Source organism: Rhamphochromis sp. 'chilingali' (genome assembly GCF_963969265.1).
Source record: "Rhamphochromis sp. 'chilingali' genome assembly, chromosome: 11".
Lineage (NCBI taxonomy): Eukaryota > Metazoa > Chordata > Actinopteri > Cichliformes > Cichlidae > Rhamphochromis > Rhamphochromis sp. 'chilingali'.
In genome coordinates, this window is record NC_137938.1 from 28,164,565 (window position 1) to 28,187,873 (window position 23,309).

Below are 23,309 nucleotides of genomic sequence, written 5' to 3' on the forward strand. Positions count from 1 at the left end.
GCAGGCACTTCTGTCTGAGATCAAAGATTCATCACAATTCGCCTTTTAAATGCCTAAAACACGTCAAGTGATGATCGATGCTTTTTTTTATAAAGAATACAGCTCAAATTATAATTCCAGAAAGCATATTTTAGCTACAAACGCCTCTGTTAAATAATAGTAATAATGATGATGATGATGATGATAATAATAGTAATAATCACTCAATGAAAAGACAGTAATTCCGTATTTATATTGCACAATTTAATACTGCGTTTACACAAAGATGTGAACAACGTCACAGACTGTGAACTTAGCAGGGAATGCCTGAGGTAAAATACTGTTGTCTATTCCCCTTAACAGCACATGTACACAGCTTCTGATTTTAAACGATCCCCTGTTACATAACGAATCACTGCTATTTAAAATGAACACATGGGGTGCTCACTTCTTCCCGATGCTCAGCACAGTGAAAAGCATTCAACTTGATGATCAGGTTTATTTTTTTCTTGCCTGGTGATTCTGTAGCAGACATCAACAAAAGACGAGTAGTTTGGATTTTAATGAAGACAGAAGACCATTTCTTGTATATATGTTTTATGTAAGTAATAAAATATTACTATAACATAAATATAAATGTGACTTTGCAGTCTACATTTAGCAATCAACATACAACCAATGTAGTAAACAAAAAGGAAAAAAAACATACTGAAGTCCACTGCAACGTAACCATTAACAGAGCTGAACAAAAAAGCTCCAAACACTTTTAAGAAATAAATATATATATATATAAATGGTCAGATTCATAAATGAAATCATATTAAAATATCTTCTTGGAATTAGTAAGTGTACAAAACTGCCCGGAAAGAAACAAAAACGAAAAAAACAAAAAACAAAACAATATCTCGGAACAAATACAAGTTTACATATTAGACATATTTACATATCGGAAATAATCCTGGCAACATTTTCTCTAAAATCTTTATTATTATCATTATTTTTTTTCCTGGAAAAAAAGTTTCCCTCATCTGTATTGAATAGCACTGCTGTAGGCTTTTGGACTGGTCCAACACTGAGATATGACACACGACACATGAGATTTTCAGATTTCCTTATAGATCGGGAAAAAATAAATATATCTAAAGTAAATCCCTTCATCGCTTACCCTCAATGAATGAATTGTAATTTTCTTTTCTCCGATTCCAGCGTTTAACTATAATACAATGACAATGTGAAACAAAAAAACTGAATTATATTAAAAAATAAAATAAAAATAAAATACACACTCGGAGGAAAACAAATCATGTACAGGCGTCATATTCCGACATGGGGCACTGAAGTTACCTGAGTTATTATAACTTTTCATATTTGACCAATCTCTCAAAATGTTTGGGATACAACAGGATAACAGGCAGTAAGCAGTGTGGGCTGACAGCGCTCTGTGGTGATAACCAGGAACCTGTAAACATGGGATTTTTAGGCTTTTGTGTTTAAGCCTAATGAGATCAGCTACACTCACACTTTTATTAAAAACATAATATAGCATTACTAATATTAACGAAAGAATAAGTGCTCCATGCAAAGAAAACAATAATTTTAGAACAATCAAAACCTCCAAAAAGAAAAGAAAAGAAAAGAAAAGAAAAGAAAAGAAAAGAAAAGAAAAGAAAAGAAAAGAAAAGAAACGCTTGCTTCTAATTTGGTGCTTTTTGCAAATTTCGGCGTGGTCAGCTGCAAAAAGCTCGATTTTTTTAAGGCATGCAGTCAGAACTTGGATGTCCTGTTGCACTTGCACAATTTCTAAAACGTGTCTGGCGTTATTTGTAAGTGTTGTGTTTTCGGGTGCCACAATTTCCATCACTCCTCCAACCATCAACTCCCACTGAGTAAACAGAAAAAATAAGAAATTAGCGGTTGCTCTGATGAGATACAGTACCCATAGCAAATAATGAACAAAATCATAGACACTTTGCAGGAAGAGAGACACTGAAGTTAAAGAATTTCCCGAACCAAAACATCACACTTAATATAACAAAGAAAGTATACACTAATATTCAGATAACCAGTTTAAGCCTGAAAAAAGCTAAATGTTCATTCAGTGTAGGCTTTTCATCTCCAGTGTTGATCATTTTCAGGCTACAACCTCATTCGGGTCAGCGCCTACAGTTCATGGTACACCAGGAGGAGATGGACTCAGTTGCCACATTTAATTACCCCCTATTTGGAGCAGCCATTGGATATCAAATTTACTTTATATGCATGTCTCCTCTGTAAAATTTTGGTAAATAAAGATCTTTGTTTCACTTTAAATGCGCACGGAATCAGTAATAGCGAATTTTTTTTTCTTTTTTATGATTCTTTTTTTCTTAACGTTTTTTTTCCTCTTGCCATCTATTTGATGAGCACGCGAATCGCGAATACTAAAGGCAAAACTGATCTGTTCAACTTTTCCACGTCTCTTTTCTCTCAGGAAAACAAAAGCCAAACTTAAATACTGTAAACTCCATAGCCCCTTTCCCTTTTCTATCCCCCCGCGGAAATGCTCGGATTGTTCATGAAAACAGTCACTGCACAGGACTCTGTAGTGTGCGGTGTAGAGGAGGGGTCTCTGCTTGGGAATATACGTCCTCCATATTCGGGTGAGGGACCCCCACTGGTGTCATTCTTTTCTCTTTTTGTCTTCTGTTGCAAAACCAAACACGGACAACCTCTTTATCCAACTGCAGAGTACCGGCTAAAGTGCTGATTTCATGAGCAGATGGCTTTGGGCATTTTAAGAAATGATTTTCCAGCGCCCCTTTCACAGCCACTTCGATGGAGGTCCTCTTCTTTCGTTTCCTGCCCTGCGCAGCAATCTTGTCCAAATTGGTGGGACTGCCCGTGTTTGAGTCTGTCTCCTCCAGCCACTTGTTAAGGAGCGGCTTAAGTTTGCACATGTTCTTGAAGCTGAGCTGCAGCGCCTCGAACCTGCAGATAGTGGTCTGAGAAAAGACGTTTCCATACAGGGTGCCCAAGGCCAACCCCACGTCCGCCTGCGTAAAGCCAAGTTTGATCCGCCGCTGCTTGAACTGCTTGGCAAACTGCTCCAGATCGTCGGAGCTGGGCGCGTCCTCGTCCGAGTGATCCTGGTGGTGGCTGAAAGCCTGCTGGGGCGACTCCATCTGGTTGTCGTGGCTGGCCGAATCATCGTGGAGTGGGTCCCGCATGCCATGGTGCAGCGTGCCGGGCTGGGGACTCAACATTGCGTTGAGGTTTGTGTATCCAGGCTGTGAGTAGACAAGTGACTGGTGGCCGTTAGATGCTGGGGACAGCGGGGATAAGTGGTGCGTCGTGGCAGGCGCCCACGAACCATGGTGGCCACTCTGCGCCTGCTGGTGCACCAGGTGAGACCTGTGGTGGAACCCGTTGCTCAGGTCCTCCCTGCTCGCCTGCACGCTGGCTTTGTGCTCCTGTCCGATGTGGGTGCCGCTGGACCAGTCTGTGTTGGAGGTTGGCAGCCACTGATGGTGCGTCAGGCTCATCGGGTGTCCCGTGTTGGTCGCCGCAAGCCCTTGCAAGTACTCGTGGTGCATCATTTTCTGTACCTCTCTGTAGGTCGTCCCCTGGTGCATCCTGTCCGAATCCGGATGCATGAGCGGGTTAGACGGTAAGGAGTTATTCCTCGGAATATACTGAGCTGTTGTCGCCATGGCTCCTACTTCGAAAACTGACGAGCACTTCGGAGGTCTCCAGGCTTTAGAGCCAAAACGCAACAACCTGCTCTGGGAGGTCTTGTGGAAGAGCGAAGACACGCCTCCTCTCCGCTTGTATTGGCTCCTCTCCGATTCAAGCCCACTAGGGACACACTCAATAGACGCAGGGGTTCAGAGCACGGTGCAGTGCATTTTTCGCACAGAGCTCCGATCTTACATATGTTATAGAAAAACATATGTTCTATTTAATAAATGTCTCTGAGTTTTTAACAGTAGTTTCTGCAGCTCGTTTTGGCGAACCTGCACACAAGGCGCGTCTTTTAATTAATTCATTTTTTTTAAACTTTTTTTTTTCTCTCTCTCTCATTTCATCCAGTTTTCTCCAAGGAAGGTGAGCAGGGCTACAGCAGCGGGGTTTGATTAGGTTTCCTCTGGTTTAGATCGGTTGTTTTGCAAATAACCACGTGGGGGAGTACGGAGATCTTTTTGAAGGATACCCCCCACCCCCACCTCCCTCTAACACACACAGATGCACTTACAGACACACACCCGTGCACCTTTATAATAGGTCACTGATGATTATAGCGCTCCTCGTTTTAAACAGATTATAAGGCGCGCTGCTCCAGTTCTGCAGCCACCCACACAACGAGAGGCGTGTAAATAATATGCGACGTGTCTGTGGATGCTGTCGTAAATGTGTGACAAATTCGAAAGCATTTGCTCTGTTTCAAAGCCTCCGCGTGTGTCATTTATTTGTATTGTCTCGGTAATTTTCAATGTTGTGTGATCTCATCATCACCACCCACTTAGATCAGAAAGGCCAAAACGTGCTCCTTCCCTCCTTAGCCCTCCTCCCTGCACATACGTTGAGTACAGGTGACAGAGGTGACATATTATAGCGATGCAATTTAGTCCCATCATTACGCCTCTTGTTTTGATATCCTCAAAGCCAGACTGCCACATCTGATAATTACCATTTATAATCATACAACAATCTTTATTTTTTTAATATGACACGGACTCTTCGCTGCCAAGCTCTTGGCTTGCGTCTTGGTTAATCTGGATATTCCCCAGCCCTGGAAATTTAGATTTAACAGATTCCAGATTTTTTTTTTTAAATTGTTAATTTTTTTAAGTCTATATTCTGATATCATTTACCTCTCGAAGCATTTTACTAAGCAGCAACTTGGAGAGAGAAACCTTGTGTTTCTTTCTCCTGGCTCCTTCCTCACTACCTCTCCCGGTTGATCTGATTATTTTTCCCTTCACGTTTTGTCCCAATAGCAAATTACCAATTCTATGAATTGCAAAGCAGCCTCAGAGACGCTGAGGGGTAGAGAGAGAGGGGGGGATGCGAAGATTGAAAGGGATCTTTGCAAACACAATCACGTTCTTAAATGGAAATGCGGGGCTTTAAACAAATCTTACATCTCTCCCGTTCCATTCGCCTAAAACTCTGCAATCAGGCACATGTTCCGCTCCTTCTAAAACAGGAGCTTTTTGGAAGGTTTTTCAGGCGCAACAGTCCCATTTTAATCATTTACCTGAAAGCAATGTTTTGCCTTTTTATCTCTGCCGCGTGTTTGTTTGTTGTCATCTTCCCCATGCGACTATTCTCTTTCTATTTACAGTACGACTCAACTCGAGTGTTCATTTTAATCCGGGAGTACAAGACTAAAAGGTAAGTTGTCTCCTTTCTGCTGTCACTGCGTCCTTGCTGTACTCTTGTCTCCAGCGTTAACAATGTAGCGAGTGTGTGTGGCGTGAGTGTGTACGTGTGTGCGGAAAATGTTGTCGGGGTCACAGGTGCTCGTCATCATCTCTCGAAAGGCGTGGTTTTTGTCCACCCATCCGTTACATATTTATTTGGAATGAGTGGGAGACAGTCCTCGCGAGTTATCTTCGTTTCATCTCGGAGCAATTTATTAGTAACAGAGTCTGATATTTGGGTATAAGATGCAATGTAAGAATTTAAGAAACACGACTCGTGATTGATAAGTTACACTTGATGTTTCCCTTTAATTCTTAAAAAAATGAATAGTTTGCATGAGTAATTTGTCTTTATACATCATAAAATACATTGATGCATAATTACACTATGTATTACCACATTTATCAACTAACCTTTACGTAGTTTAATTAATATTTTATGCAATACAACGCAGAAATCTGAGAAAAAAATTAAAAGTAACATGTATGACGAGGATGACAAAGCCCCTCTAACGCGACTCCTTTAATAAAAATCACTGTCTTTCCTCTGTCTTGAGAGACCCCGGGTTTGCGCGTCACTGCTATAAGAGACCAGAGCTTCATGCAGCTCTCAGTTAATGAAGATGCGTTAGCCATTCAGTCATTCTTGTCCCCAGTCTATAAAAAGCAGTGGTTTCTGCCTCACAGACCCAGTCTTGTGCTTTGCCATGCCAGCGAGTAGCTGCTGGAAAAGAAAGGTCCAGATGCTTTGGCCCTTTTGTAAAGAATATGGCCTTGTGTGCGCTGAGGTGCATTTTTGCCAGGATGCGCGAGGTTTCCATGGTGCGCTCGATGAAAGGGATCACACAGAACTTAGTGGTGAATGACAGGCCGTACAGGAAAAGCGGCTGGAAATGAAGGCGATATGATGGATTCAGAAAAAAGAAAGAAATTACGAGGCACACTTACAGTGGAACCGCAGAGATGAGGAAGTTGGGTGACCTCTTTTACCCGAAATAAGTCCCCTTTGTGTCACCCTGAGAAGACAATTCTCTGATTTATTCTGTACTTTCTTGCGAGCCCCTTTCCTGCGATGCACTGACAGATTTGGAGAGACAGTGTAACGAAATCTGAACAACAGAAAACTAACCAAACAACGTTTTCCCGGACCGCTCACAATTTTAGAATATCCGTGCTTCTCTAATTAAGGTTGTTGTTTAGGAGCAGAGGCATTTTTCTTTTTGGGGCAGTCACGTGTTAATCTCCCCCCTCAATCCCAATCTCTTTAAATGCAGCAGTTTTTGCCAGGGCGCAACTCAGCCAACAAAACCTCATCGACCCTTCAATTAACCAAACCCCACCTTTCATTTACGCGCTGCCTTGTTGTGAGTACAGTTAGGATGGGAGGGATGCATTAAAATTAAACACGACAAATAGGATGATTATAAAATGATCTCACAGCCGTTTCTGTATCTCGAATAAAATGTTGCTGGAGACAAAGTTTAAATGTTTTATCAGAGAACAATTGAAACAAAGTGAATATATATCATTTCACAATGTAACTGATTTTAGCAGCAAAGCTTTACATTAGATTTTTTTTGCATTTCGAGGTTTTAGTAGTTTCGACATTTAAGTCCGAAATAAAGTTAAATCGGGTTTTGTTTTCCACAAATATATCCGAAATAAGACACTCGCGTTCCTAAAACGGCAGCGGCTTCATATTAGATGTTTAATACAAGTCTTCCTCAATTCCAGGGGGAACATTTCGAACTGCCACAAGCTATATTTAGATTTTAAAATTCATGTGATGTACCCCTCAACTACCGCGAGTAGAATAATATCCACCAACTCACTCAATCAGATAATTGTAATTCGTTTCCTTTTCCTTTTTCTTTTTTTGACAGACATGCGTAATAGGCACTAAATATGCAATTGTAATTAAAAAAAAAATCCTGTTTGCCCATCCATTCTGAAGACCAAAATCGTCCCGTGCTTTTCAGGTAACTTTTTTCGCTTTCTTTTTTGGCTAATGAACTTGGGCTATTCTGCCAGCATCCCCCTGAGAATGCGACGGGGGAAAAACGCTTCTCTTGTGGTAAAAGGTGCGAATTTCTTCCTCTATCTCCCGGCTAATTAGGCGGGGTCTGAACACGCCAGAATGAATATTCATGAAAGCACCGGCGCGCAATTAGTAGTGGAGAGAGTTCCCAACTTCAATCCCCAAACAACGCAGCTTGTACAGGAACGGGGTACCGGTCCCCCCCTACTCCATGTGTCTCTGCTTCTGCTCAAGCACTCTTTGAGCCCTCACTTGTACTTTCAGCTCTTATCAGCCAGTCTCCTGCTCCCCTTTTCAAAGCAGCCACCATCACAAGTGATTTGTCCACTTCATATAAATCTCAGTGTTGTGAACAACAGCTAATCCAATTATATTTCTCAATAACTTTTTAAGTGCCCATAAGAGTTATTCTATTTCCTGTGCCAGCAGAGCTTTTTGAGTTCACTTTTTGACATACAAGCAAAAATTTCAATTCAATTTTAAAAGACTCCTCGTAAAACTCCACATTTAAAGCTCATGTTTAGAGTAGAGCACAAATGTGCTTATACAGAAAAACAACCTGCACAAGCATCCATCACCTAATGACACAGATCACCTGACATCACACACAATTTTGAAAGCATCACACCTTACTGTTCCAAATCCTCTGAATTGCTAATATTCTTGCTGCACACACCCCTTCCCCCTGCCTAAAGCCTCTTTCTACCTGTCTAGCAGTTTTGTGTGTCATGCCAGTGTGATCCTTAGCCTATGTGCCTGGTTTCCTGTCCATCCATCCGCCCGCCAAGGACCCACAATCCTCTGCTTTGAATTCAAGGTGATTCTTATCCCCGACACCCTCCTGGCCCAGCGCGTTTGCCTCTTGCCTCCATAAAGACGTGTTTATGTATGTATGTATGTGCAAAGGGGAACACGAGGAGGTTTTTCAAGGGTTGGGGGGAGATAAGCAGAGGAATTTGAGGCCAGTGAATATGGATGGGGTCCCAGCTTTTAGAGAGGACCGCTGATAGAGAGGTAAACAGCTCCTGGCCCAGAGGAGAGTGCAGGGGGGTGGCTGATGCATGCACTGGCATACATTTGGGGCCTAAGTCCATACCCCCCCTCTCTGTCATTCACTCCGCATCTCTGAAGACTATCTATCATTATTTCTTCAAGTTATTTTGTTGTTAGAATGTCGAGTGTTTGCTTTGGACAATCTTGTGGATTTTGATTATTAGGTTGCATTATCAATGCACGGGAAATGATGTTTGCAAATCTGACTTTAGGCTGAAAAAGCCAAAAGTTTTTGGGTTCAGTTTGCTGATAGTGCATTTTTAAGATCAGTGCAGGCCAGGATTTAACATTGGAATTGTTTCTGTCCCACTGCCATGAAAACAAATGTAACAATGACCACTGTTGCCATCTTTACTGAGCATCAGCTGTACCCTACACAGCCCACACCTCTTCTCTTCAATATCCTCTTGTTAAAATGATGACAAGACTGGTAACACATTGATCTCAGACTCAGACCATCTCTCTCTTTCTGTCTGCTTTTCGCCTGACAGACCCTGCAAGGCTGAGCGGCTTGCCGACATGAAGGCCACGACCCCAAAAGGACACGGCAGGAGTGAGTCGACGTGTCTCACATATTGTCAAAATGCATGTGTGTGCGCGCAGAAGTGTGCAAACATGTTCTGTGGGAAGTCTGTTGTTCATGATCGATCATTGTTCGTGACTCCTTTTGCTCCATTTCAATCTTTCATTCTATGTAAACCCCTCTTCTAGTTTCCTGTATGTGTGATTGTTATTTGCTTGTGTAGATACGATGACACTGCTGGAACTTTCTGACTCACACGATTCTTTTATTGATTATTACTGTTAATGCTAAATATCTTATTAAAAAGCCGTTTTCAATACCCACAAGTGTGTGTACATTTAGGCCCCTAAAACCACTTTTAAGTTAAGAATGAGGCGTTTTCACCTGGTAAAGCTACACACAAGATTTTTGTGCATTTTTTAAAATTTGAAATATGTTGTTGACATTTTATTTATTTATTTATTTATTTAAATTGACAGATTACAGACAACAAATGGAAAGAAATGCAGCATACGGATTTGTACCATTGAATCTGTGGTTCACACTTTTAACCTCGAAGCCAGCTGGATGCCGGCTTCATTTACTGTAGTTTTTGATGCTGCAGGATTAAACAGTGAATAAAGTTAACTTTATTTGCTGAAGAACATCTTTTTTCAGAGTTGTCTTGTTCCAGAGGTAAGCCCTCTCAGGCCTTGACTTTCCTTTGGGGCAGCTGCTCGGCTTTATCCCACTTGACTGCTCTCTTGGCTGTGACAAAACACAGATCTTCAAATACACATACACACACTCCAGACACACACTCCAGAGAACTTCCACACTAAGGCCCCACCGCAAAGTTATTAATGAGCTGTTTAATTTTAATTAGATAGTAATTCATGTTAATGCCTGCTTAATGGAGCCAAATAATTCCCCTCGGTCACTCGGGGTCTTTATGCTTCGTTTACCAGCCCCTGCAGTTATTCTCTGGCTTTTGTTTTTATATTACATTTCCAGGTCTTTTTTTCCAAGCAGTGAGTGAATGATGAAACAGTAAAAACAGGAAACATATGGGGTGACTGAAGCGTTTTAGTGGGTGTATGTGTGTGTTAAAGAGCGCTACTGTGTATTTTTAGAGTGGAAACTGGTGCCAATATGTTTGTGTTCATGCCTCTTCTATCACTACATCATTTAGTTTAAGGATTGTGCGTCTGCGTGTGTGAAAACTTGGACTACACAGACACACACACATATACTGACCCAGAGTCCACTATAGTAAATGCCTTAAGTCAGCCTGAAGAAAAGGTCAAACTCAGTATTGAACGCTAAACAGGGTTAAACCCTCAGGTTGAAGTACAGGTACCAAGACATTTGCAAGACAGAGGTTGTGACCTTTTTGTCCAGGCCAGGCCTCAAGGTAAATCTCTCCCGCCTCTTGTCACGTGCACATCTACTACACTGCTCCCCACCTAGGGATGCATTTGTTCGAGACAGCCCCCAGGGGTTCAGACATCGGTAAGGGTGTGTAGGTGTGACCACACTGGCTTGGACCACCCCATATGTGTGTGTGTGTGAGAGAGAGAGAGATCTGGAGTGGAGAGGTCAAGGCTGTTGAGTCTGTCTCGGCTCTGTCTGGGTGCCTCGGCTCTAACGGAGCACTAAGCTGAGTGGTTGAATTGAGTTAGTGGCTACAGACAGGCTTTTAATTGTTGATTGACCAGTCTGAGTGCTTCCTGGGCTGGGGTCATTGCAGAGAGCAGGTGGGGAGGTCCCCAGGCCCCAGCAGCAATTTCAGTCACATACACCCAAGTGCTGCAGACGGGTGGAGAGGAGGAAGTGTAAAGGTAGTTAGGAGAAGGCGAGGAGAACAAGTGAGAGCTGAGAGACTTTAAAAACTTGGAATATTTGTTGTGCTTTATTCGTTTTTACATGAAGTCTGATCTGTGGATTTACAGGGGCCACACAATTCAAGCAAACAGAAACGCATATTGGTGAAGGCGTTAGAGTGACTGCGAGCAAAGCAGGCTTTGAGGTCCAAAGATTAGCAAGTTCAATGTTTACCCCTCCACAAAATCTCAGCTCCTTCATCTGTTTGACAATTACAAATTTACTTTGTACCCGTTCCATCCACTTCTTTACCTCTCTACTCACTCCCTCTTTATCCTCTTCTGTCTCCCCCCTTCAGCCCTCTTTCCTCTAATTCTGCACAGGGCTACAAAAGCCCATTCTGCTGTTTTAGTGGGTTAGCTCTTCTCGTCTCTCCTCCCCTCTTCTCCTCCTCTTCTTCTTTTCGGCTCACAGCAGGTGCCCGTCCTCGGCTAACATTTGTTATCTCTAATCCTGCAGGTTCGGCGCACAAAAAGAGCGTAGTAAACTCTCTCTCAGACCTAATCCCACCAGTCCTTTTTTGATGGCACTCCCCCTTGCCCTCCTCTCCTCTTTTCTCCCTTCACTATCTCTCTTTTAGGCTGCTGGGGGGACACTTCACTTCTCTGATTGCCACATAGCTTTTTATCACCATGGCCTTCAATTTGGGGGGCAGCTGTTGGTAGAGGGGGTGTCCTTTTTTTCCTCCCCTTCTTTATACCTCTGATTCGAACTCTCTTTTTCCTTTCTCTCTCCCTCTGTCTCCTTTTTTGGCTTCTTCTCCCTTTCTCTCTGTATCATTTACAGTCATTTTCTGGCAATTAAAATGGAGCGCTGCTGCAGGATTTTCGCCTGCAGTGCAACACTACAGTGCTGATGAATAATTCTTCACCCTGCAAACTGGAAAGCTAGCCTTTCTTTCATGTTGGCCCTTTGTTGATTTACCATTAAAACTTACTGCACCGTGCTATGAGTGGAGGACCCAGCTCTGCGGGAACTGGCAAAAAGCAAAAATGAGGATGAAGCAGATATGTGTATATATGCCTTAGGGTCTTTTTTCCCAGCTTAGAATGAGGAAGTCACTGAGTTATGTTTGTGTGTCTTACATATTTGTGTTTATGGTTCAGATTTATGGTGCGTGAGGCCTCCTTATTTAAGTCCACTGTCTTGTTCTGTACCACTTAGTTGTTATGTTAATTTTTCTTATCAGTGGTTTTCATTATGGAGCTTAGATGCATTGTGTGCACGATTAGACGGTCATTCATCTCTGTTTCCCGCACTCACACACACACACACACACACACATACACACACACACTCTCTCTCTCTCTCTCTCTCTCTCTCTCTCTCTCTCTCTCTCTCTCTCTCGCTATCACACACAGCGAGCAGTGACTGATGTGTGGATAGAGTGTGTGGGGTGCTTTGGCTATATAGGTAGTGTGGTGTTGGCAGTATGTTAAATGATGTAGGTCTCTAGGCCAGCCCAGCTCTGGGTGAGTTTCTGTTAGCAACATCCCACTGTGGTCTCTTTACTGCTTTAAAGAATTTTATCTTTGCTGTCCAATAGACAAAAATAAAAATTTCGATTTGGCATGTAAAAGTAAAAAAAATGCAAAATGACTTGTCAGAAATATTACAACAAAATTATGACATAGCTTTACACAAACTAGTCTGCAGAAAGTGTGTTTTATGCTACAGTGAAAAGGAGGTTAGTTCAGAGGTTTAGTGTTTTTTTGTTCTTTACTTTAGGTCAACATTTCTTGTCAGAAAAAAATACATTGCCACTAATACTCCATCCATTCTATTTATTTGAACACGAAAACAAGATTTTAAAGGTACTAAACATGTTTCCAGATATGCCCGTGTTTACATACTAATGAGAACATTTTACCAATTATTATTATCATTATTATTATTATTAGAGTGATTAATATATTATCAATTAAGCAGATTTATTAGGATTCCCTGACCTGCTGCATATATGCACATAATAGAGTGTCCAGATGCACTTAACCTGATCTGAGACCCATCAACTTTTTTTTAATCCTCTTGTGGTGTTTTGAGATACACAATAACACCTGATATCAGCAGTATGAATAGATTTTACCTTTTGATCTCACCCGAAGCCTACTTTAAGTTAGTCTTCAACTTGCAGTCAGCTATTTTAGTGGTCTTAGTGACTCTTGTCTTCTAGCAGGAGATTATATTTATTTTACACCAGATAAGTGTAGCTTCAGAGAAGTTTGTCCACTTAAATAATTATAATGAATGAAAAAGTCGTCTGTGAAGTTTAAGAAGCTTTAACCCTGCCCGGAGGGGTTGAATTAAGGTCTGAGGAGAAGTATCTTCCCGCTATGTCATCTGGCTCACTAGTTATCCCCCAGTCAGTTATATTGGCTTCAGCATATTGAACAGCAAATGTGAACACACACTTATTCGGATTTACTGACAGGCGCACACATGAACAAGCAAACACTGGCATGCACACACACGCACATACACACACACACACACACCAACATGCACACAGTAAACAAACAAACACTCTATTTTTCACACTGTCACACTCACATGGACACAGTCATGCACTGAAGAGATAATGGTGGCCAGAGGCGGTCTGAGTGCCCCCCCCCCTCTCTCTCTTCGTGTCTCTGAGGCAGAAAGCGTGCTCTGGTCCTCACTGTCTGTTAGATTTGATCACCATCACCCAACTGCAACGGACAGTGCACAGCTCAGCTCATTGAAACACGTACACATAGAGCCACTGTGCCAGAGGATATTACATGCAGTGTCTGACACCTCTAAATAAGTGTTTACTCCTTGTGTGTATGTGTGTGTATATTGGAGCGTGTGTGTCTATTTGCATTTTGTTTGCTCGTATGGGTGTTCCTCCATCCATAACTGTTTGTGTATGTGTGCACGCACACACGCCAGACAACAGCCCTATGAAATGTATCCAAAATGATCATCACCCATCGTCTGCTTCTACACAACTGTCTCCGTCATTAACATACGCGGCATGTAATTCCATGTTCAACTGCTCATTTGGATTAAAAATGTCTACATCATATGTATATGCCAGCGAAGTACAACTGAACTGTTTGCTGATTAAGTGAAACAATCTAAATAAAAAAGAAATGTGAATGAAATTTTGTCTGATGTGGAGTTTTTAGAGGCGTTGTGAGAGCTTAAGATACAAGATACTTTTTTTAAAATCATGCTGTATATTTTTATTTTTATTGTTGCCCCCTTTTTTTTCGCTAGTCACATAAATACACAAAGATATATCTTATTCAGCGGTGACAGACAAGAGCCTGCAAACTGTGTCTGTATATGCCAACATGTAACTGTGTGCATACATATATCTCGGTCTGCATAGAGATTTTAATAAGACAGAAGAGAGGGGGTACAGTAAATCCTACATCAGAGCACGCCCATCTCTGAGACCCGAGGGTGCCATTCTATGATTGACAGGTCTCCTTTCACTGGCGCTGTTGGACGCTGGGATGGATTAGGGCCGTCTCGCCCTAAAGGGCCATTGTGGCTCCACGTCTCCCAGCTGCTTCAGCATGCACCCCTCTCCAAAACTAAGGAGGGGCTCTTGTGAGCGAGGCTGGGTATTAGGGTGATGAGGTTTGCATGGCACGGGCTCGCTGTGTGAGTTGTTAAAACAGCAGTATGTTACCATTCGAATGAATAGTCTGTATTGTTTTATTTGTGGAAGTATTGCATTAAAGCCACATGTCTGATTGTTTGAACCTGACTTAAAAATACATCCTAACTTCTCTCAACTAGTCTCCATGCTGACGTAAGCCACATATACAGTAAATGCCAAGTGTGTTGCTGTAGTGGCCTGCAGCTCTGCCTCTGCTCCGGTGAATACTGGAGGACCCTTGAACCCAGGGATCGTATTCATAAAACCACAATGAGCAAAGAGCTGATCCAAGTGACAAAATGTTTAAAAAATTTCTTGCATTGTCATACTTTCTAAGAAATTCCCCTCACAGTCCTGATTAGATGTTGGTAGAGGTAAGTTATTTGCGAAGCATTTTATAAGATAGGTCATAGTTTGAAAAATTGTTGATGGGACCTTTAATTCAACAGTCTTAACCAAAGCAGAAAAAGAGGTATGAAAAATATTCTCCAACTGCTGAAGGACAGTGAGGTAATGAGACGTTACACAATTGTGCAGAGATAATGTTTGTGGTCTATCTCATTTGAAATGCACACACATCTTCCACTCAACACTCAGATATTTGGAAGCTGGAAAAAGTGCAACAATGCAGCAATGATGACTCGGATCTGTCGCAACCTTCCATCAGCAGAGTAATCACACAAACAATTACAGCGCTTTCACAGTTTCACACTGTGACATAGTTCATTTCACCACAGAAATTGGTAAAAGCTGAGGCTTTTTCCTCCCCATTTCCCACGTCGTTAATATCAAATAGATTAAATGCTAAAATTACCAGCATGGTCAATAAACATAAGCAAAGAAATATAACAAGCACGAGCGTGTGAATAGACCACTGTGCAGGTAGGTCATTGCATAAAATAAAACAGCATTCAAATTAAAATAAAATAGCTTTAATGGAGACTAAATTGTATGATGAGACTCACTAAGAATGAATTTAGATTTTTCTCATGTGTCAGATGCAGCAAAGAGCTCATCACACCTCCACATCCTCAGTTTCAGCTCCATCAGTGTGCCACTGTGCTCTGTGAGTTTTCCTGAAGCACTCCTATGCTGCAATCTCTTTGGCAATAGGAGCTCTCTAAGAGCATTCTTCTCATTTTTGGAAACGCTTTCCCATATGTGCGAAATACTAGTTTTTGGTATAATCATCACTGTCATTAGCATTGCTCCCTTTTAAAAAACATAAAATTGTGTTTTAAGACTGCTGATACAATGTCTTTCAACATCTCTTCTACATGATTTTTTCTTTTCTTTTTTATAATAGGTATATAATAAATGATAGATGATGATAAAATTATTATAATGTCCTATTATGGTGACTTAAGCCAAACCCCCAAAATCTAAACCATTAATTCTGAGTGTGAAAATTTACAGAGCGAATTAGAACAAGTAGTGCTTTTGGAAATAAATGTAAGTGATGGAAGCACCTTTGTGCGTGTATATGCTTCCATATATGAGAGGAAACCTGAGAGAGGTGATGGGATTTCACTACATGCAAATATGTGCCAGTATTTTGACCTTTCCAACCTTTCTCCTTCTTCCCTGGGGTTTTCCATCCGCTTCCAAAGAGGCCTTGTGGGGAGTTCCCAACATGGGATCCTTCTGGGTTATGAGACCCCTGGCGTGTGTGCTGGGCAGGGCGGGCTGGCACTGCGGCAGTACTGGCACAGAGCTTTGCCAGGAAAGGCAATGCCAGAAGCCTGCCACACTCCTGCTGAGAACCTCCCAGGCAATTAGACTGCTGCAGCAGTGAGCTGCCGTCTAAACTGTAAAGCAGAGGAAGAGAAGACCGGCGATTAGCAATGTACACCAGTTTGTGTTGACACAGCCAATCGACTGAGTGTAAACAAACATATTGTTTCTGGTTAAAGTGAGCATACTGTTAACATGCAGCCCCCCAGCCCTACTTGTAAGCATTTTGTTCTCAAAGTGTGCGCCACATAATAAGTCCTTGGAAGAAGTGCCTTGATGTGATATGTGCAAAGGGTGAAAAAAGTTGCCCTCCTTCTATCCATGTCCCTGTCACCCAGCGGAAAAAGGAGTGGATCACTCTCAGTCTCAGTGTCTCTTTTCCTTTCTCTTCTTTCCATCTCTCTGTCTGATGAAAGAGGAGCTATGATCGTTTCGACAACAAAGGGGCCAGCCGCTTGTGTTTGGATGAGACTCTCCTTTCTTCTCTCCTTCCTCCTCCTTCTCTATCTATTTCTTCTAACCCCCTCTGATCTCACTTACTCTCTCCTTCCTCTATGCCACCCCCCCCTAACACGTTCCCTCCCTGCCTGCTCTATCTCTTGCTGCCTGATGCTACTCTCTGGCGTTGCTCCTCCGTTCTTCGTTAGGGCCTCAGCGATACAATCAGGGGATGGAATTAAAAATCAGAAAGTGTCCTTGTCGAAGAGACACCCCGGATGGTGCACTTTGATGTCTCCTCAGAAATTTGAAATTCATATGTTGTCACACTTGATTTTATTCCCCCTTACTCTCTCTCTCACTCACTCACTCACTCACTCACTCACTCACTCACTCACTCCCTCTAACTCTCTCTCACTCTTTTTCTTTCAGCTTTTTTCCTTTTCTTCTTCTTCCTACTCCTCTTCTCTGTCAAGTGCCATCATGTACTATTCAGCAGAAAGAGAGAAACGAGGAAAACAGAAAACGTAAAAAGCATTGTACAAGTGTTTCTGAAAGACCTTTCTTGTCTTTTATTTTTTATGTTTTTACTTTCTGAAGAAGGCGGGAAGATATAATGAATCATTCAATTTCCTTTTGATTGTAGGTGCTGGGGCGCGTGGGTTTAGAGGTAGAAGACAGGGAGTAGGGGACCACAGGACGGGGTGGAGATGTGGCGGCGGGCCACTTTGATGTGATTTCAGAACTCTGCGCCAAGTCAAAGCTATTTGACAGAGTGAGGAAAATGTGGCTGCCACACACTAATACACACACATTTTCAGACAGGCACATAATATCTTTGGCTGGAACCCCGACAAAAACAAATAAATGTTCGTGAGTTTCTTACAGCTCATGGCTTCCTCAAGCCTTCAAAATGAAGGACAGGAGTCCGGATGTAATCCTGTTTGGATTACAATGAGGGAAACATCAAAATATTATTTTACCACTAAAAAAATAATGTGAGTCACCACGCGCATATGTGTCGAAAGCATTGTTGAGATCTAAAGGAATTTCTTGTAAGAAGCATGGAGGAATAATTAGATTTGAGTCAATGACATTAATAAACAGTATCCATCCAAAATTAATCTAAAGAGCTGGATTGTGGTGTGACACATTTCTGGACATATTTCTCATTCTTGTCTTCAAGAAAATGAGGGGGCACATCACTGGGTCCTTGATGGCCCCTCCCACGACAGTTACAAATGGGCACGAAGGTGGGGTGGCGAGGACTGGGGGATTGGGTAGGTGGGGGGTGGATGAGCAGGATGGGGATGGAGACGTGGATGGGGAGTCCCATTGGTCCACTACATCCCAGATTCATCATTAATCACTCCTGCTGAGCCCCTCACACCCTCCTACTTCTCCTTGCCACCCCTGCCTTCCGCCCACAAGACCCAGTCCCCAAGGTGATGGCAACCCCCGCCCTCGACACATACAAAAACACAAAAACAAAACAAACAGACCAAAAAAAAACCCAACAAAAAAGAGAAGAAGAAAAAACAGCACCACCCACAACACTTGCCCCGCCTTAAAACAACAATTTCTCTGATCTAGCATTTTGGGGAAAGACACCCTTCTTTGTCTCGAGATCTCTTCCTTTCTGTTTATGTCTCTATATATCCCCCCTTTGGTCCATTCCCCTCTCACTCTCCATCTGTGTGTCTCTCCCCTCCACACCCCCCTTCCCGGTACTTTTTTCTCTCTTCTTCTTGTTTTCTCCCTTTCTCTTTGTGAAAAATGGGTTTTAATAAAAGCTGACAGAGCAATGAAATTAAAGGAGTGCATCCCATGGCCAGCTATAGCTCCAGCCTGAGCGTGGCACTGACATATTTAAAAGAGGGCCCTAATTCAGTAGCCTGTGTGTGTCTTACATCACCAGGGCTCCTCTGTGTTATCAGAATCATTATTACTCCTTTACACAATACTGTTAAAAAAAACAAAAAGCATAGTTACAGCTGGCAACAGAAGAGACAAACATTTAGCAGCCCCCTTCATCCTTGTGCCATCAGTGACCCCTATAAAACAGTTTATTCCATTGACCCTATTAGCAGATATTAGGCCCGTCTCCCATGTTGCCTCATTATAGCCCTGGATCATAAAAAAGGGGGTCGGAATGGAGGAAGTTGTTGGAAACAGAAAGGGAGCGTGCGTCTTTTCCAGGGGAATCCTTCCATAAGGAATAACTGACGTGGAGGACTGACCCACGCCTTGAGAGCTCTCACTAGACGTTAGAAAGCATTGTTTTGTTGGATTACAGGGTTAGGAGGGGAACCTAATCCCCTAATTTTTAATCTCTCTTGATTCCAGAGGGATGCATAAGAGACTAGGCGGCTTCCCTGACACAGCTTGGGTAGGTGGGTTATAGAGTGGAGGGGGTGAAGGAGGGCTGAGAGGATAAGTGGGAAGGTTTCTTAACAAAGGGAATGTGGTAGTATTGCTTTAAGGAAGTGTGAGAACAACAAACAGAAATCTTTCAATGCAGCAACAGTGGGTATTTTTTAGTCATTGTCAAGTCACAAATCACAAAATGCAATAAAGTGCTAGAAAAGTTGCCAAACTCGAAATATCGGAAGTGAAATCAAAGTAAAGAGATAGCAGCTTATGGCTTCCTTGTAACAGGAGTGATTCCAATTCTATTTGCAATCTGTGCACTACACAACATTCAAAATCGCCATGTGACAGTGATAACATATCCTTCTCCCAAAACATTTCTGCTTTGTCATTTCATACCCTCACCACCATGTGTCTGGGTGTGTGGATAATTTCTCAGACAGCTTAGGGTGACAGGCTTTTGGGACGAAGGGATAAGTTGTCTGGGAGCTCATCCCTATAATCTGTGAAGGATATACAGGGCCTCCCCAGGCAGAAAACAGGGACTGTTCACCTGCAGCATTAGCTAAATAAGATTAGAAGCTGGACTGGAACCCAAACACTCGCTGTGGGCCAAAAAATATATACGAGTATATACAAAATCACATAAGGGAAATGTGTTTGAAAATGTGAAGCTGAAAACACAGTTAATACATTTTGGAATGGGATTTCAAAATCCAGTTGATGCACAAAACATAGGAAGGAGGGACGTAGAGACATCAAACCTCCACATGGGTTCAACTGAAGGCCTCTTTCAAATGTAAAGTTAGCCATGGAGCTGGCAAGAGATGGAACAAAAAAGGATAGAAGCAGGGATGGAAAAAGGAGGGTGGTCACAAGGAACACAGTGAGTTAGAAATCATTGCGTCCAATCACGGAGTAACCTTGGGCGGCTTCCAGCATGACTGAGAGAGTGAGTGAGCGACGGGTCTTGGAGCCTGGCCAAGCGAAGCCTTTTGTGCCAGCAGCCGCCACATTCCAATCAGCCACGGATATTTATACTCCGGGCCTAATTGAAAGGTTGGCTTGTGAACCATCTGCATGCACCCCCACTCCAACACACACCCACACACACAGACAGACACACTTCGTAGTGCCGAGACGCATCCTAGACACAGTTAGCTTTGACCCACAGAGGTGAGAGGCCATTCATACTGCAGCTAACATCCCAACAGAGCAAAATTGCAAAGTTGTGGCAAAACCCCTGCTAGCAAAGGTTAAATTTGGGTTTTATTTCCCTTGTATATTTACTTCTAGCAATTAGAATAAGCCAAAAGGACCCTGATCAGGAAGTTAGCCATTGCCCCAAGCCACTGCCCCAACATAAGCCTATGTTCCTTTCAGCAGGCTCAACATTCACATAATAGCAACATGGGGTAGATAGGCATGGGAACTCGGCTTTTTATCTACTGGTAATTTTGACAAAGTGGGCCAACGAACCTGCAGTCAGTAATACTGTGCAGCTGAGGGAGTCTGGCAGTTGATAAAAGAAACTCAGCACCAGGGTGAGATAAATGACTTGATGATTGATTACTGCCTAAAGCAGAAAAATGAGCAAAGCACAAAACTAGTCAGTGTTTGTGTCGTGAACATTTTCTCACAGTAGCTTCTTTATATCACACAGTGATGACTGGGTTGCTGGTGCATTTCAGGTAGGTTTTATAAGTCATCAGATAAAGGCTCAGTGTTTTCAGTGGGATTATATCCACTCCTGCACGCCGTAGCTTCTAGCCTGATGCTGAAAAGCAGGAAAAGATAACTGTGATAAAATGGGGAGTAAAGTAGTTGTATGGTAAAGACTAACTTCAATTAATATATTTAGTTTTAACTTACCGAGAATTCAAATAAAATCTATTCTTAAATATGTTAGATACAACTTTATCTAAGTAACTAACAACATGCCAATAGCAGGACTCCAGGGAGTCTTCAAACTGTGAAACACAAATATCAGACTTCTGTTTCACAACCACTAAAATGCACCAGAGGCTCATGGGATCGGGTAACTAAACCCACTGATTAATGCACAATTAGTGTTGTGTTTTGTCAGTTAACAGGATGGGATGATGGAGTTTACAGCAATGGTGAGGAGTGTGTTAAAGCTCTCGGCGGGCATCCAGCTGGCCCTTTGCTCATCTCTGGGACGTGTTAGGCTTCTATTGCCAGCTGGCACTGAAACACACCGCCATGTTCATTCATGACAGGCATCTCCAAAAACTTGTGAAAAACCTGGTGATTCTTGAATGCTCCTTTTGCAAGATGCTTTCAAAATGTGCAAAAAGGAAAGAAAATCAAAAAAGAAAGGCAGGAAGAACACCTTTTATGCCTTTTAAGCCAAGGACATTTGGGGTGACTTAGAAAAGATTATTCAATATGCTGCCCAAAGGATTATTTATGTGTCTTTCTATGACGCGTCTCACATTTACACTGCCATAGAAAAAAAAAGACCAAAAAGCCTCATACCCACTGTCCCTGTCATATGCTACTGTATATGCTAATTGTGTCCCTACCTGGAGTTTCTTGTATGTATTAAATAGAAAATGATAAAATTAAGAAATATTTTAAAATGCCAGCACGAAATGGTTCATTTATTGAGTGCGATGTTGATGGATGTTCATGCTTCTGAATAACAAAAAACAATGGAGTTGATAAAGCCGCTCACAGCTTGTTTTTTTTTAATGTGGAAACAGCCTTGACAAGAAAAGCCATTAAGTAAAAGTTATTGACAGTGCCTGCTTGCATCTTTTTGGTTTAAAAAAATGCTGTTGTTTGTCAGTGGTGGTATTTTTAAAGAGAAAAAATATGCTTGAAAAGTATCAAATTTCAAGCAATAACTTAATAAGTTATTATACATGAACTTTTTGATATTATGGCAACACGTGCTCTAAACATGTAAAATTTCCACTCAAACTAAAACTCACATATAAATAAAAATAAATTAAAATGCACGATATGTCTCCCTCTGAAATATAGTGCAGCAGATGTAAAAAGAAAATACCACAACACCTAACAGTACATAGTGTATATGATATAAAAGCCACAGAGTATTGCATATTTGCAGTATGTATTTAGGACAGAGCTGCAGCACGCACAGTCGTTCTTTCAGCTGTACCCAGAGTACTGACTCACTGAATTTCGGCATTTTACCAGAAAACAGAATCTTCGACATGTTCCTGGGGAACAAGGACACTCTGCCAAATGCAAAATCATCCTCTGTTCTCCCTTGGCTTGTGCCTGTGATAAATCAAAATGCCAAACAACAATTAGCACTCAGTTGACACTCTATTCACATCCAACAGTTAATACACGAAGTCGGCCAAATGATGTCGAACACAACTCATTGTCTTGCCAAGTGCATCTGCTATTATCAGCAGTGGAAATCCATCCACTTGTTGTATAAGCTTGTGAAAACAAGTCTACAGGTCCTGCCTGAACAAATGGTGTTGTATAATATATCGCTGGCACTGCAAATTTACACAACATACATACCGTGAAAAACCACGAGGGACAATTAATCCTCAACTGATTATATCAATCCAAGAATATGAACTCACTCATATGCCTTACAGGTCAGACATACAGCAGTGTGTCCCCCTTCTTTACATTCAATAGGAAATCATTTGCTCAAAGCAATTCCATACTTCAATAACAACAGCGATAAACAACACTCATCCGGTCTAATCTCTCTGCGGACCACCCAGCTCAATCAATTAATTACCTAGACTGTGCGTTTTCCTTCAGGGCATTAGTAATGATCTTTAAATATTAATTTATCTTTGTCCAGGGACTGATGCGAGGGCCTTGTTGTTGTCTTCTGGATTTTTAGTTGTCAAGTCAGAGACGCTCTACTGTGTGAGGTAAACCTGAAGAGCCAGAGGAGGTCTTAGGCTGTTTGGCTAACATGTGCAAATAAAGAAGTATTCTTTCTATATCACTTCTCCAATATTTCATCTTGACATTTCTCAGTTTCACAAAGAAAAGGACAAAAGTTGGATTTATGGTTACTGTTGCAGAAAGGTTCTGTGGTTTTTTGTTGTTTTTTTTTGTTTTTTTTACTGTGGGTGGCTCATTTTGTGCTGAGTAAGAGATTGCACCCACCAAATACAGTTTAAAGCCCCTCAAATTTGAACTGAGTAAGACACAATTCAGTCATGCCCTTTGATCCATTTTTATTAGAGTTGTCATGTATTCAAGGTTCATTTCAAATACACATTTGATCCAGAGCTGTTTGGGATTTGT

The 23,309-nt window shown here is 41.9% G+C and overlaps 1 protein-coding gene across 1 annotated transcript; it reads right to left on the minus strand.

The window, feature by feature from the left end:
• Positions 1-242: 242 nt before the first annotated feature.
• pou3f1 (POU class 3 homeobox 1) lies at positions 243-3,728 on the minus strand. Its single transcript, XM_080897646.1, has one exon. The coding sequence runs from the start codon at positions 3,666-3,668 to the stop codon at positions 2,544-2,546; it is 1,125 nt and encodes a 374-aa protein (XP_080753772.1). The 5' UTR covers positions 3,669-3,728; the 3' UTR covers positions 243-2,543.
• Positions 3,729-23,309: the final 19,581 nt, after the last annotated feature.